This window comes from Dama dama, chromosome X, assembly GCF_033118175.1.
Source record: "Dama dama isolate Ldn47 chromosome X, ASM3311817v1, whole genome shotgun sequence".
NCBI lineage: Eukaryota > Metazoa > Chordata > Mammalia > Artiodactyla > Cervidae > Dama > Dama dama.
The window spans coordinates 32411695-32426636 of NC_083714.1; the positions used below are offsets into that span (position 1 = coordinate 32411695).

At 40.0% G+C, this 14942-nt stretch overlaps 1 protein-coding gene across 3 annotated transcripts in view; it reads left to right on the top strand.

Moving 5' to 3' along the window:
- Nucleotides 1-426: 426 nt before the first annotated feature.
- OCRL (OCRL inositol polyphosphate-5-phosphatase) overlaps nucleotides 427-14942 on the top strand; it is a 49631-nt gene continuing 35115 nt past the window's right edge. For all 3 annotated transcript variants that reach the window (XM_061137365.1, XM_061137366.1, XM_061137368.1), the window contains exons 1-4: nucleotides 427-670; nucleotides 943-1013; nucleotides 5406-5485; nucleotides 8192-8230. In XM_061137365.1, the coding sequence (XP_060993348.1) occupies nucleotides 632-670; nucleotides 943-1013; nucleotides 5406-5485; nucleotides 8192-8230 (229 nt within the window). In that variant the 5' untranslated portion in view covers nucleotides 427-631. The remainder of the gene's footprint in view (nucleotides 671-942; nucleotides 1014-5405; nucleotides 5486-8191; nucleotides 8231-14942) is intronic.

Consider the following 14942-nt stretch of genomic DNA (forward strand, 5'->3'; position numbering starts at 1 on the left):
GTGGGCCAGGGATAATATGTTTGGTGTTTGCCTGCTTACAAGTGAGCTTAAAGGGGGGCAGAGAAAGCAAAGGTATGATCTTTGGGGATTTTTTTTCGATTTAGGGGATGGAAGGATGGAGTGAGGTGGGGGGACATCTGAGCGGTAGGATAACCAGCACGGTATATTCTGTTAACCATAATAAGGATATTTTTAAAGGAGGATGTGGGTCCTAGTGGCCCCAACACCTTTGAGTTACTTCATGGGCATAACTGTATTTTGTTTCTACGGCAACGTTCAAAGTCCCCAAAACAATTCTGGCGTCACAGACAGCCTTGAAAGCTTAGCCCTTGCTGGACGTGCGGGAGACGCCCCCAGTCCGTCGGGTCTCTCCCTGCAGTTCCGCAGGTTGGCCGCAGGGGGCGGAATCTGCGGCGGCCTGGAAAACTGGCGGGGGTGGGAGGCGCCGCTCTCTCTCGGGTCAGGCTCCCGGCTCCCGGCTCTGGGCTCCAGGCTGCGGGCTGCCTGCGCCCAGCACGGAGCCGTTTCTCTAAGGACGCGCAGCCGAGGCTAAGGGGTGTGAGGACGCGGGAGGCAGTATCGTCGGATCAGCCCGCAGTCCGCAGCCCCGCCGAGCCTGGAAGCCGCCGGGATGGAGCCGCCGCTCCCGATTGGAGCCCAGCCCCTTACCGTATCCGCCTGAGAAGGGGGAGGGGAGGCCGCGCAGGGCGGGGGTGGGGGTCCGCGGGACTGCGGATCGCGGCGGAGGGGCGGCTAGGGGGCAATCGGGCCCCGAAGCCGAGCCGAGCCGGGGAAGGGGGCCGGCGCGGGAGGCGCTGTCTCGGACGCTGGGGAGGAAGGGTGGGCAGAGGGGCAGGAACCTCTCGCCACCCCGCACCGCGGGTCCCCTCCAGGGCCGCGCTTGTAGAGAAGACCCTTGACTAGCGCCCGCATACTATCGAGGGTATGGAGATGAAGGGTCCTCTCCGGGAGCCCTGCGTGCTGACCCTAGTCCAGAGGAACGGGCAGTATGAGTAAGTAACCACCTGATACCCACAGAGGAGGGGAGCCTGCCATTACCTCCCAACCCCAAACCGCGACAAGCCACCCACCCTCCACCCACTGAGGCCACGTGGGCAACAGGTTCGGCCGGGTGTGAAGTGCCAGTGCTCTAACCACCCGGCTTTCTCCCCAAGTTTGTTCCTGGCCTGTGGCTCAGGAAAGGGCTCAATGGGCGGGCAAGCAGGAAGCCTGGGTTCTTAGTTCCTGCCCCTGCAAATGACATGGGTTGTGTAATCCTGGGCTAGTCAATAAAGCTTTCTGGGCCTTAGTGTCCTCATCAGTTTAATAAAAACGTGAACTGCCTTACCTTATAGCCTTTGGAGTTATAACTGGGAGAATAATAAATACGAAAGTGGTTTACAAAGAAGTAAAAGTGCTGTAGAAATGCTTCATTGTTAACCTTCTCTTAACCTCATTCAACTGGTTCCTCCAGTCTCCCCACCCCTTTATTCCATTTGCTTGAAGGCATATTCATTAATTCAGTCATGATTTTGTGTAGGCCAGTAACTGCTTCCCTTACTGACTTGACTGTTAGAAAAAGTAATGAAATGTGTAGAAATGTAAATGACTTTTGGCCTTTCATCAGGGTGTGTTACCTTCCACTCTGACTTGGACATAGGAGCTCAGTAAAGACTGTTGACTGATTGATCAAAAGATTTTGATAAGCCATCAACCATATCTGCTGATCTCACTTCCTTGCCACTAATGCTTCATCTAAAGTATCTCTGATGACTATCCTATATAGGTAGGTCCCTATCCCTTTATGCCCCAGCCACTGCCCCTGGTTCTTGGCTGGTTTCTTCACATCAGTGAAGAATTGTCAATCACTTAAATCCTGCCATCCCCCAACAATGGATTCTGCTTAAAAACAATTTTTCTCAGTCCCTGCATTTAGATTGTCCAGATTCAATCTTTGTCTGTGCTGTCTAGTTTACAGAGAAGAAATTTCCATTGGCCTAGCCTGCCCTGTTCTGAAACTCTTGGTGCCATTCAAACTGGATGTCAGCTGGTTCTATGGAAGTAGCTCTTGCCTAGATTCTGCTTGGTCGATTCTGTTGTTGTGATAAGTTCATTTTATTTTTCCCAGATTTCATCAAACTGGAAGACCAGTTTAATGAAAGTAAATTCAACAGAAAAGTGAGAAAAGTGGAACACCAGTACCACGTCCAAAGGCAAGAATAGAATGGGAAGATGTGAACCTTGGGCAAACCATTAAATTTTTGGTGCCTTGGTTTCCTCTTCTTTAAATTATGAAAATTAAATAAAAATAGCTACATTGTTGAGATGACCACATCCCAGGATCTGGTCCCTTGGTTCTGTAGGTTTGGAACTGTTCAGCTGATAAGGGAACAAGTGGATGGCCTTGAGATAAACACCTCTTTCTATCTGGTCTCATGCACTGGAAGCACTTTTAAACTTGCAGTGGTAGCTCTCCTGATTATTTTTATCTTCCCCTCTAGAGAAATCAAATTCTATGTTACAGTTCTGTATAAGTTATGAGTATAGCACAAGTCACACTCAATGGCTAGATGTGTGTCAGGTACTCTTCTAAGCACTTTCATGAATTAGTTCATTTAACTCTCATGTGAGGATTACTGTGAAATTGTAATATTATCATCGTCATCCCCTTTTTCTTGGTGTAGATATGGAGTTTCAGAGAGGTTAAGTCATTTGTTCACAGTCAGGAAGTAGCATAGCTGAGATTTAAAGCCATGTAACATCTCAGAATTACATTGTATCTGAGAAGTTTCTTTTGAAATCATTTATTGGAGACACCTAATACTGTCAAACCATCTGTATAATCCTTGTCTCTTGGGTGCCTTCTTTAGTTTTGTAGTTCCTGCTGTTAACCATAGGAGAAATTTACTTGAGAGACTAAAATTACAATTGAAAATGACTTTATTGCACACAAGGAATCAAACACTGACATTCTTTTTTTCAAGGTAAATAGATTATGATGCAACCTGTTGTTTCATCTTTAACCTTCCTTAAACAAATCCCTATTTCCTAGGGAAATATTTGTGGACTTGACTTGAATTCCCAGTTTATGTTTTTTTATTTTTTTTGGGGGGGGGTCGCATTTCTTTTTTAAATTGATATTTATAACATTATGTTAGTTTCAGGTGTACAATATAATGACTTGATACTTGTATATACTATGAAATGATGACCACCATAAGTCTTATTAACATTCATCACCACACATAGTTAACAATTTGTTTTTTCTTTTTTTCTATCTTTGTGCCACGTGGTATGTGGGATCTTGGTTCCGGGGCTGGGGATTGAACCTGCACCCCCTGTATTGGAGGCACAGAGTCTAAACCACTGAATTGCCAGGGAAGTTCCTTCAACATTTTTATTTCTTTTGATGAGAACTTTTAAGACATATCCTCTTAACAACTTTCAAATATACAGTACACTATTATTAACTATAGTCATCATGCTATACATTACAGCCCCAAGACTTAACTATTTTATAACTGGTAATTTGTACCTATTGACCCCCTTCACCCATTTCACCCACCCACCCCTATCCTCTGCCTCTAACAACTACCAATCTGTTCTCCGTGTCTTTGAGTTCAGTATTTTTGGTTTTTGTTTTTCTGTTTCACACATGAGATCATATGGTATTTGTCTTTCTCTGTCTGACTTCTTCCACTTAGCATAATGCTCTCAAGGTCCATCCGTGTTGTCTGTTTTGTATTGGTTTTTAACAAGACAATCCAGTTGAAACTTTACTGTTAATGTTCAACATCATTTCTATATTATTTACTTGGGAATTACATTGGTTTGTGTTCATTTTCCTTAAAGCAAGCTCTTTCTCATTGACCATTGCTTTGTCAGTCTTATCTAGTTTCTGGCCTACATCTGGGTTTATAGGACTCTACTCAACTCATGAACTTTGCAGTTTGAGAAGGACCTGCCCCTAAATTCTTCTTTCTAATCACCTTAAACTATAAATCCCTGAAAGTTAGGCAAGTAGAATCAGAGCAGAAAAACAGCATTAATACTTTTATTTCCCTTAGTTCTATCTAAGCATTTCTTTCCCCCAAGTTACCCCTTTTAAGTTAACACATTTGAAAAAAAAATTCAAAAAGCTAAAATGACAAGCCCCCCAAAAGACAACAAAATAGAAATCAAGCCCTTCTAAAGAATGACTTCTAAGGTCAAATGTTGACCAAGTATGTTTAGAAATTCACCTCTCTTTGTAGCTTAATTAAATGTTTATTCAACCAAAGTTATTGATCATCTATTAGATAAGAGACAAAACTGAATATGATAGGGTCTTTGCTTTCATGGAGTTCAAATCTGAGGGATTCATATATAGTTTTTTGTATGTATGTATATAGTTATATATGTAACTATAATGGAGTGTGTTAAGTGCTATATTTGAGGGACAAGCAAAGGCATGAGCCCACTAGTTCTGCCTGAGGTTACTTGGGAGGAGTTTCACAGAGGAGTTGATAGTTTGAGCTAGGTCTCAGGGAAGAAAAGAATAGTGCTCCTGGCTCAAAGAACCACCTGAAGAGTGATTTTGGGGGAAGTTAGGAGATGTTCAGGATGACCTTTTACCAGTAGGTTGCACCTTGATTCTGGACCACTAAGATTAAGTAGTAAGTGAAAATTAATATTTCAGGAGTACATAGGAATTTGGAAGTCTTGTGTTTCATACTGAGCGGCCAAGTTCAGTCATGCTTACCAGAAATACTAGCATTAAATCATAAACCATGATGAAAACACAGGGATATAAAAGCAATCTGGTTGTGATATCTGCTACCTCATTGGTCACTGGGATTATTTTGACTGATGCAGCTGGCTGGGCACCTCCTCTTACTTCTCCATGAGCCTGTATACTTGAAAAGATAGAATCATTCTTTGATAAAAGCCATGGGAATAAAATCAGAAAGCTAATTGATGAAATTTATAATCCATTTATTCAACAAATGTAAGGGACTGCTACATGCCAGGTGTTGTACTAGGTGCTAGAAATACTGTGGTGAAAAGACAGCCATAGTCCCTTCCCTCATGGTCTTCACACCTAACTGTTAGTTCTTTACCCTGGTATACGTAATCTGAAGGTGTGTGCACTATAACTCATGCTCTTAAAATTGTAAACTGTTTTTAGGATGTAGACTGTGTTCTCCATGGCACTGAATTGTGGGTATTCAGGTACTGATCATCATTAATATCCTTTTAGACCTAAAGCAATTTCTACCATGATTCTCAGATCCAGGGAACAAGATCCAACAAGTCTAATAAATACAGACTGGATTTGTATAACAGTACAGCAATGTATTTTGTTGTTAATTTTTTTTTTTTAGTTTTTCAGTATCTATTCATTGATGCATTCTTCTGTTTCCTAGGCTAATAATCCGGTTGCACAAGAAGGAACAGCGTGTTCAAGATATCATTCCTATAAATAGCCACTTTAGATGTGTTCAAGGTACTAGCTTTAATTGCTTAGTTAGTTTTATAATGTTTTTTCCTTTGGTCGTTATCTCATTGTATAACATCATACATATTTAGATTTGTCACTGCACATAAAATGAAATGCATTACCCTCTGTAAATAATCTACCATTGAGAAGATGATAAATTCTTTGTCTAAGAGTACTGAAGGATTATATTGAAATATATATATTCTCACCTGCCACCCTGGCTGGGGTTAGAGATAGATGTGGTCTGTTATCTATGTAGGTAGTCTTTTATGCTGATGAACCTATATGTAGATTTTAATCACATTCTTGGGCTTAACTGATAAACTGCTCATTGTAAACTATCAAGGTCACTTCAATTCACATACATTCAGCACTTTCTCCCCACACTATTTGAAATTAAAACATTTGGCAACACGCCTTGCCAGATTGTAGTACCTTACACTTAATTGTGCTGATTCTCAAACCTTGACATTGGTGAATCATAAGAAAATCGACTCTGGGGAGGAAATACTTGGCTTCCTGCCTTCAAATTTGGGGAAAGAGAACAGAAAATCTGTTGTTTCATCTGCTACAATGAGACTCAAAAATTGGGAGGTTTGTGTAGGAGGTGTTGCTTCTGTCATTTCACATTGCCCTAGAAAGGAAATTGATTATTAGAGAACAAATGCATTATGTTTCCGGTGGCTCCATTGGCTTATCAGACAGGCATTCTGTGTCAGTTACAGCTTCTTGGAAAACTTGAATCCTGACTTGCATAAATTCTTTCTTAAACTACATGCAACTTTTTTGATCACAAAAGTAATGTATGTACTGTAAAAAGTTGGGAAAGAACAGAAAATTATAAAGGAAATAAGTAAATTCACGTCCTTCAGAGATAAATACCTAACATTTTCCTTTTTTCTACACATGTAACTTTTAGGGTGGGTGGAGCTCATATATATGTGTTTTTTTGTCCGTTCCATTTGCTATCATGTTTTGAGTGCTTTTACATGCTATCAATAGTTGTATACTATTCAATTTTATGAGTAAGCTCTACTGTAGTTATTCCCTGTGTTTGACATTTGAGTTGTTTTTTGTTAGTATAAATAATGAATCTTCCTGCATGTCTCTTACTTCCTTAGGATTTATTCCTATAAGTAGAAATACTAAGTGGGCATGACTTTTTAAGAGAGCATGTATTAAGAATTAAAAATACCCATTGTGAATAGAATCCATATTGTGTAGTAGAATGAAGTCTTTTATTTAGAAGCCCTGTGTAAGAGAGACATTGAAGGAGGCACCTGCGTGCCAAAATAAGTTACTGTGATCACCTCACTTCTGATAGCATAGTGCTTTTTGTTACATACTTAGCCCTTTAAGGAAGAGAAAAGCCAAAGACAATGATGTTAGTATCCTATTAACTCTATACCTTCTTTGTGCTACTTCTAGAATTTCTTTTACCCTGTTTCTCTTGGTATCGTCTTTAATAAGAAATAGATGGCAGATTGCTAGGTTGGAATCTAGGAAAATTTGTGTGCATGCACACGGTAATCCTCATGACAAAAGGAACAGATACCTCCTTGAGTTTTCACATCCTTTCTGTTTCCCAACCTGTACATCTATTTTGAAAAATCTATGAGTACCTGGGTTTTAAAGAATTAAAGTTACCAAAGAGCGGTTGTGAACTAATACCTCTGTCTTGAAGCACTGTTGTCCCTTGCTTCATTCATCATGCTAGTAAAAGTATTGAGACTATTCTCTATTATTAGACAACTTGGGGCATTATCAGTTCTTCTGTTGCACCTGAATAATGGAGCCAAATTACAGTCCAGGCAAGTGAGGGAGCTAGTAAAGCCTGAGACTACTCCTGGCCAAGGTGGATCCAGACTCATCACAAGGAGTCAGTGCCTTTGTGCTCAGTTGCTCTTTACAACCCCAGACTGCAACCTGCCAGGCTTTGTCCATGGAATTTTCCAGGCAGGAATACTGTAGTGGGTTGCCATTTCCTCCTCCAGGAAAGAGTCAGTACCCAGAGGGAGTACCCAGCGTTTAACCAGCCAGGAGGGTCTGACAGGTGCCAATGGCCAAATCCAAGAGGAAGTGATGAGTTGGATCTAGACACTAGAGGTAAGAGAGGAAGTCTAGATGAGCCATGGAGAGAAAATAGAACTTCGAACTTGACCCGTTTTATACTTGTTGGGTGTGCCTTGGTAGTTAATGGTAGCCTGAAGATAACTTCAAGTATTCTCTGCTCCTGTATGGGGCAGGGGTGGTGGTAATGAGGTCATTGGAAAATTTTCAGAGACTAGATTTGAGTTAAAGTAATTTACCTCTAGGCTTTTGGGGTCACTTTCTTGGCTTTTTATAAGAATTATCTAAATGATACAGTTAGATTATATTAAGTTAGTGTGTTATAGTTGAGGGGAATTAAACTCACCTTCACTTGAATTAACATGTTATATTCCCTACTATTGTCATTGCTTGATTTGCTTTGAGGAATTCCATGTGATTACTTGTTCAATGCATTTTTGTTTTAGTTGAATTGCTTATAATCTTTAGGACATAGTGCTATTAAAATCCCCTTTTAAAAGTGCTAAACAAAAAAGCAAAGGATTTTTTTTAATGTGTTCTAAAACCTAGGAGTGGTGATTGAAAGTAGTTAGGTGTGTACTTCTTTGGGTTATAATGAATGGTTTTCTCTTCCCTGATCCTATTCTTCTTCTTTTCCTTTAGAAGCGGAAGAAACTCTTTTAATTGACATAGCTTCAAACAGTAAGTATCTTTCTGAATGGAGTTGATTTTCATTCAACAAATATGTACCTGAAGATCCACTGTATGTAAGACACCTTTTTTGCACAACTTTTATCTTACCATTTTATCCTGTATTCTCTATTTTCATAAGGCAGCCATACATGTTAGTATTGCCTCCCCAAAACACTTAGCCTAAGCTTAAGAAAAAGCAGGTGGCTGGCAAGAGTCTTTAAAAAGTTGAAAACGTGATCTGCTTTTCTGATGCTGAACTTCTTTGAGATACCAGTTTTTTGTTGCTATCAGTTAAGTCATTCCTGTGGAGTAGGAAATTGTAGGAAGGGCCGTAAAGTGTTTAAGGCACAAAAGGTTTGTTTATGAGGGTTTTTTTAACTGTTGTTACATTTTAAGCTTTTTTCCCCTACCTACTTTTGATTTTTACATGTTAAATCATAATGTTTTCCTTAATTTATTATATTATTTGGGAGGCTACAGAGTCCCTTTTGTACCAGGGATACCTTTTGTTTTTTTCTTAAAATAGTTTTGGTCTTTTATTTAAGACTGTCTTCTCAAGGCGTTTCTTTATCAGAGAGAACACAGTCTTCCTTCTCACTGTTTCCGTTCTTGCATTTTTTATCTGCTTGAAACAAATCATCTTCGACTGTCTGTGCAAGCTGTTCTCCATTTATCATCTAAAATTGTGCTTTGTTAACATGGGGAGGAAAAAATGGGCACTTGAATGCTACTGTATCTACTCTGTGGTTGCCGTGGGAAAGAGTATGTGACGACATGAATCCAAATCAAATGGGGTGCTTTACCTCTTGGTTGAGTCCTTGGATGCCTGGGACTTGGCCCTTAGCTTGGGGCTATCAGTTAATACATAATTTTGCTTAGACATAGTCCCCGTCCTTGGCACTATTGTTTTGTATTACACAGTTTAGGTACTTCTTCTGATTTGGATTTTATTATTCGTTCCTTTGGTCCTAAATTTTGGAACTCTTAAGGGCTGATCCTAAAAGGCTAAGCACCTCCAACTTCTAGCTTCTACTGCAGATATCCAGGATAACAAGTAACCTAATATCTATGTCTTACTGTACTTAAAAAGGAGAAGGCAAGAGCAATACTAATAAAGCAAAATGTGAGCAAAGTTTGTTCAGCAGTGACTCACATTGCTGCTGAAATCTGCTGAAATTAGATACCTAAATGTCCTGTTCTTAGTATGGAAATAGGTATTTCCATAGCTTAAAAGTTAAACTGAGCTGTGCCTTTTCTCTTACAAACACCTAATTTATGACGTTCGTTTAGTTGGCCTCTCCTACATGGAAATTAACCATGTGTTGCTGTGTCCAGAGTTCAAGTTACTAGATTACATGGGAAGGAGTTGAGTAACCACTTGAATAAAATCCTTCATTTCTGCCTATTTATTAACATTTGTACTGAAACTAGATTTTGTCTTGATCCTTAGGCTTCACATATAAACCTTTAGAGCACACAATATGTTGCTGGAGGAGACCTTGGGTTTGTTAAGCAAGCCTGATTTTACTGAAACTTTGTGTTTTCCCATGTCTGGATGTTGGTATTAAACATTTTAAAATATTTTTTCTGATTATAGAGATAATACATCCTTCATTATGTACAATTTGTAAAGTTCGGGAAAGTTTAAAGTATCAAATTAAAATTACACTCCTGTGACCTAGAGTTCACCACTGTAATTAACATTTTTATGTATCTCTTTCCAGTCTTTTATTTATATTTTTACATAATTGGAATCCTCGTATATAGTTTTTATCCTGCATTTTCATTTAACAGGTATTGTGACCTTTCCCATATCATTTAAAAGTTTAAAAACATGATTTTTAATGGCTAACATTTCACCATAGATATGCATCAAATTTTGCTAATTTAACTCCTTTGTAAAATTAAGTCACTGTCAAGGAACATGGGATATCTCTTTCTACTTACCGAGGTTCTCTATATCTCTCAGTAATATATTGTGGTTTCTTCATAGATAGCAAATATTTGTAGATTAAGTATTTTTTGATGGATTTTTTTTGATGGATTTTTTTTGCTGCTATTGTCAGTGGAACTTTTTTCTTTTCTATTTCTTACTACTAGTATACAGAGCAGCTGTTGACTTTTAGACATTTATCTTTTATCCAGCCACTTTACAGAATTTTATTTTGGGGGAGCCTTTTGTTTTCTTTTTTGGTTTTGATAGTCCTAGTCATCTGCAAATAATAGTTTTGTGTCTTTCTAGTAGCTATACCTATTAGTTTTGATTCCTATCTCATTACACCAACAAGAATCTGGAGGTCAGTGCTAAATGATGATGATGATGATGATGATGACATTTTATGTTTAGCTCCTGATTTCAGTGAGAATGCCTCAAGTGGTGCTTCACTGTTGAGGACATTATTGCTTATTGATTTGATAGTTTAATTAAAAAAAATGTTAAGAAACTGCATATATTTCAAGTTTGTATGAGTTTATTTAATTTTTTGACCATGGCATATGGGCATGTGGGATCCTAGATCCCTGACCAGGGATTGAACCCACGCTCCCTGCAGTGGAAACATGGAGTCTCAACAACTGGACCACCAGGGAAGTCCTTTGTGTTTTTAAAATGATGAATATATATTAAATTTTATCAAATGTCTTTTTAGTATGTATAGAGATGATTACATTATTCTTCCTTATTTGACCTATTGATGGACAGTATGATACTAATTCCCTAATATTGAGCCCTCTTTTATTCATTCTTCAACAAATATTTGTAGAGTGCCTTCTATTTGCCAGGCACTATTCTAAGTGCTGCGCAATCAGTAGAAAACAACATAGATAAGGTTGCTGCTCCTGCTTTGGTTCTTGCTTCTGTGCTATTTGGTACTAGTGTCACACTGATGGCTATAATCAGTTAATCCTTTCCATAAGCTTATGAACACCTCTTATGCGCCAGGCACTATGCTCTAGGGATACAGGGAAAAGCAGCATAGGCATGGTACTTCATGAAACTTAGTGCAAGAAACAGCTTTTAAACTGATAATGTATGGTTACATAGTTGCAGGGTTTTTTTGTTGTTGTTCTTGGCTTCATCCCCCACAGCTTGTGGGACCTTAGTTCCCCAACTCCGGATTGAACCCAGGCCCTCTGCAGCAGAACCCTGGAGTCCTAACTGCTGGACCACTAGGGAAGTCCTCATAGTTGCAGTTTTGATAAATACTAGCAGGGAGAGTTGATAAGACTAAATTAGTCAAGATCCTCAGGGAAGGCCTCTTTGAAGAAGTGACTTTTAAATTGAGACCAGAGGGGATAAGTAAGAGGTGAAAATGGGGAAGAGAAGATTCCAGGTAAAAGGAACCTCATGGGTAAAGGCCCCAAATTGGGAAGTAGCTTGATACTTTCTTTGAAATGAAAGAATGCCAGGATGCCCGAAATAAGTCTCAGGCACTAAGGTAGGCCAGGCTAGGACCAGATCCAGTAGAATCTTGTAAGCCATGATGAGGAATCTGGATTTTTAGAGTTTAAAAATTGAAAGAATATCAAAGATTTTATGCCCGTGTTGGGTTGCCAGGAAGCTCTTTCAATGGTTTAAACTAGAGTGCTAGAGAGTATGGTGGCAGTAAGAATGGAGAGAAGTGGACAGATATGATAAATGTTTTTGAAGAGTGAATTGACAGGGGTTGGTGTGGGGGTAGTGGGTAAGCTGAAGAGGAGTTGTCAAGGATGAATCCTAGATTTCTGGCGTGAATGTGGTTGGGGGTACCATTTGCAGAAATAAGAACATTGCAAGAGGAATGAGTTTTCCTGGGGTTTTAGCTATGTTTACTTTGAAATTTCTTTGAGACATTTGAGTGTAGATGATAAGTTGGCCATTGAATGTATGCATCTGAAGCTCAGAAGTAAGGTCTGGGTCACTCGCACAAAGAGGGTATTTGAACCCATAAGAGATTAGGTGATTGCATTGTAGAGCTGTGCTGTCAGTTATAGTAGCCACTAGTCATATGTGCCTGTTTAAATTAATTAGAACAAAATGAGAAAATCAGTTCCTCGGTTGCACTAGTCACATTTCAAGTACTCATTAGCCACATGGGGTCATTGTTTACCATATTGCACAGTGTAGTTATACAACATGTCCATCATCACAGAAAGTCCTATTAGACAGTGCTGATACAGAGTGAGGAAAAAGGTTTAGGATTGAACTCACTCTATTTTTTAAAGTTTGGGTAGAGGAGAAGATACTTTAAAGGGCACTAAAAATTTCCCTTTGACCAAAGAGAGAGAGAAACTAGATGAGTATGGTGTCATAGAAGCCTTTTAAAGAGACTATTTCAAGGAGGGATCAACTGTTGATTTCTGCTGATAGATCTGATAATATGACTGAAGAATATCCGTTGAATTTAGCAATATGGAGATTATTGGTGACCTTAACAAAGCAATTTCAGAGGAGTAGTGGGAGCCAAAGTCACACTGGAGTGGATTAAAGAGAGAAATGGAAGGTGAGCAAGTAGTAACTTAACTATGTGTCTTTCAAAGCTTGACTGCAGAGGGGACTATAGAGATGAACTGGAGTTGGAGGGGGATATGGGGTCCAAGAAGGTTTTTTTGTTTTAAACGAGGAGAATTTAGAACACAATCTATTTAAATGCTGATAAGAAGGACACTAAGTGAGGGAGAGGTTGAAGATACTGAGAGGCAGTGTCTAGGGAATGATTGCAAGGGTAAGATTCCTGAGAGAACCCAAGGGGTTGTAATTCTTCTGATCTTCTTCCTTGTACCAGAAGGGAAAGGAGAATATGAATAGAGATACAGGTAAGTTTTATATGATGGCTTCCATTTCCTTTGAAGTATGAGGTAAAGCAGTCTGCTTAGAAGAAAAGAGCTTGAGAAGAGTGGGATTCAAAGACAGATGATAAATGTGAAGTTGTGAATTGTTTTTCCAGATAGTAGTGGGAGACAAGTTGACTATGGAAACTTAGACTGATTCCTATCTACAGGGCCCTGTTGAGGTTAGCAGTCAATTTATAATGGGGTGTGTGTGTGCTTGTGTATCTGGTTTTACTCCCTCAGATGTAAGTACAGAGAACGCAGTTAATTGGATTTCTGAGTGTTGAGAGTTAGCCAGATAGGCATAGCCAGAACAGAGTAAGTGGTAAGGCATTTCTGGGTTTTTGCAACAGAGTGAAATGATGGCTTCTGTTTGACAAAAAGGAAAGTGAAGGGCTTCCTGGTGGCTCAGTAGTAAAGAATCTGCCTGCCAATACAGGAGCTGCAGGAGACACGAGTTCAATCCTAGGGTCGAGGAAAATCCCCTGGAAGAGGAAATGGCAACCTACTCCAGTATTCTTGCTGGGAAAATTCCTTAAGCACAGTTGCAGGGTTAATGCCCTCACAAAAATAGGTGGGAGAGGGTAGTGAAAGCAAGAGAGAGAGTGAATGAATTCTGAGAAAGTGAAGGGATCAGTGTGCCCGAGGTTCCTCTAAGAGCAGGTAAGCAGCAAGGAGTTCAGAGTGGGTATTTGAATTAAAGATTTATGAGGTGATGGTGTTTCTGTGACAAAAGGTCCGGGGTGTAACTAAGGTAGTTCCAGTAAGACTGAGGGAGTAGGGTGACTGAGGTGGAGGGGCGAGGTCATTGGATGAGGAAGTTGAAGGTGTTGACCGAGTTTTCGGTGCTAATTTTAAAGGGATGCAAAATTAAAGCAAAAGTATGAGTGGAGAGGAAGTCTTATGAATCAGGCTTGGATTCAGAAGTTTCTGGGAGGTTGGTACGTGGTCTCATGGAGGAGGGAAGGGAAGGCACTGGCATAGTCCAGTGGGTGAGCCTCAAAGGAGAAGGGATTTTTCCTGAGGGAGGAGGAGAGGGAATGGACTGGAGACGGCATTAGGACAAATAAGGACACCAGTCTTAAATTACATAGTGTGTGAGAGACTATAAATAGCCTCTACTTCGGAGGGCCACAGGGGGAGCTACTCTCAGGGGCCAGCCAGTTTGCAGGTGACTCTGGTTTTCTGGATGCACTAGATCACCTGGGGGAGTGTTTTTAGAAATTGCCAGTGTCTGGGCTTCACCCCCAGCAATTCAGTTTTCTTGGCCTGGGGTGGGGCCCAAGTGTCAGTATTTCCTGAAAGTGCCTCTGGTAATTCTGATGCTCCCTGAGTTGAGAACTACTGAAAGATTCAGGGAGTATTCAGAGAAGTTGAGGAAAGAGGAGTGTTAGCTGATCTCAGAGGCCAGAAGGTCTGGCAGGGAAGAGAGCAGACGGTTGGGTGGAGGGGGTAATTTGTTCTCTTTCCCATGCAACATGGTGAGAGAGCATCTAGTGTTTTTTGTTTTGTAAGCAGTTTCTGGAATCTTCTGTTAAATCGGTCAGTTTATTTTTTTATACTTGCTAAAATGTATCTTTCAAGATCCTGGGACAGAGAGAACACATGTTCTGTTCTAAGTTTCTATCTGATACAAGCTGCTCTTTTTAAGGTTTTTTTTCTACTTTTAATATAAATTATCAGAGAAAGAGAGGACTATTTGTGTCCTGAAGGAGGTTTTCTCTCTATCTTGAAGGCAGTTCTAATTGACAGTCCTTATTCATGCCCTTCTTTTTCTCCTTACAGTGGCAGCCTCATTAATTTTCTTATTGCTGGTCCTCTTGCGTGCTTTTTTTTCCCCCATTTTTATCCTCTATGTTTATCTGTTTCTTCTCATCACTAAATCTGTATAGATATAAACATAAAGAAATGC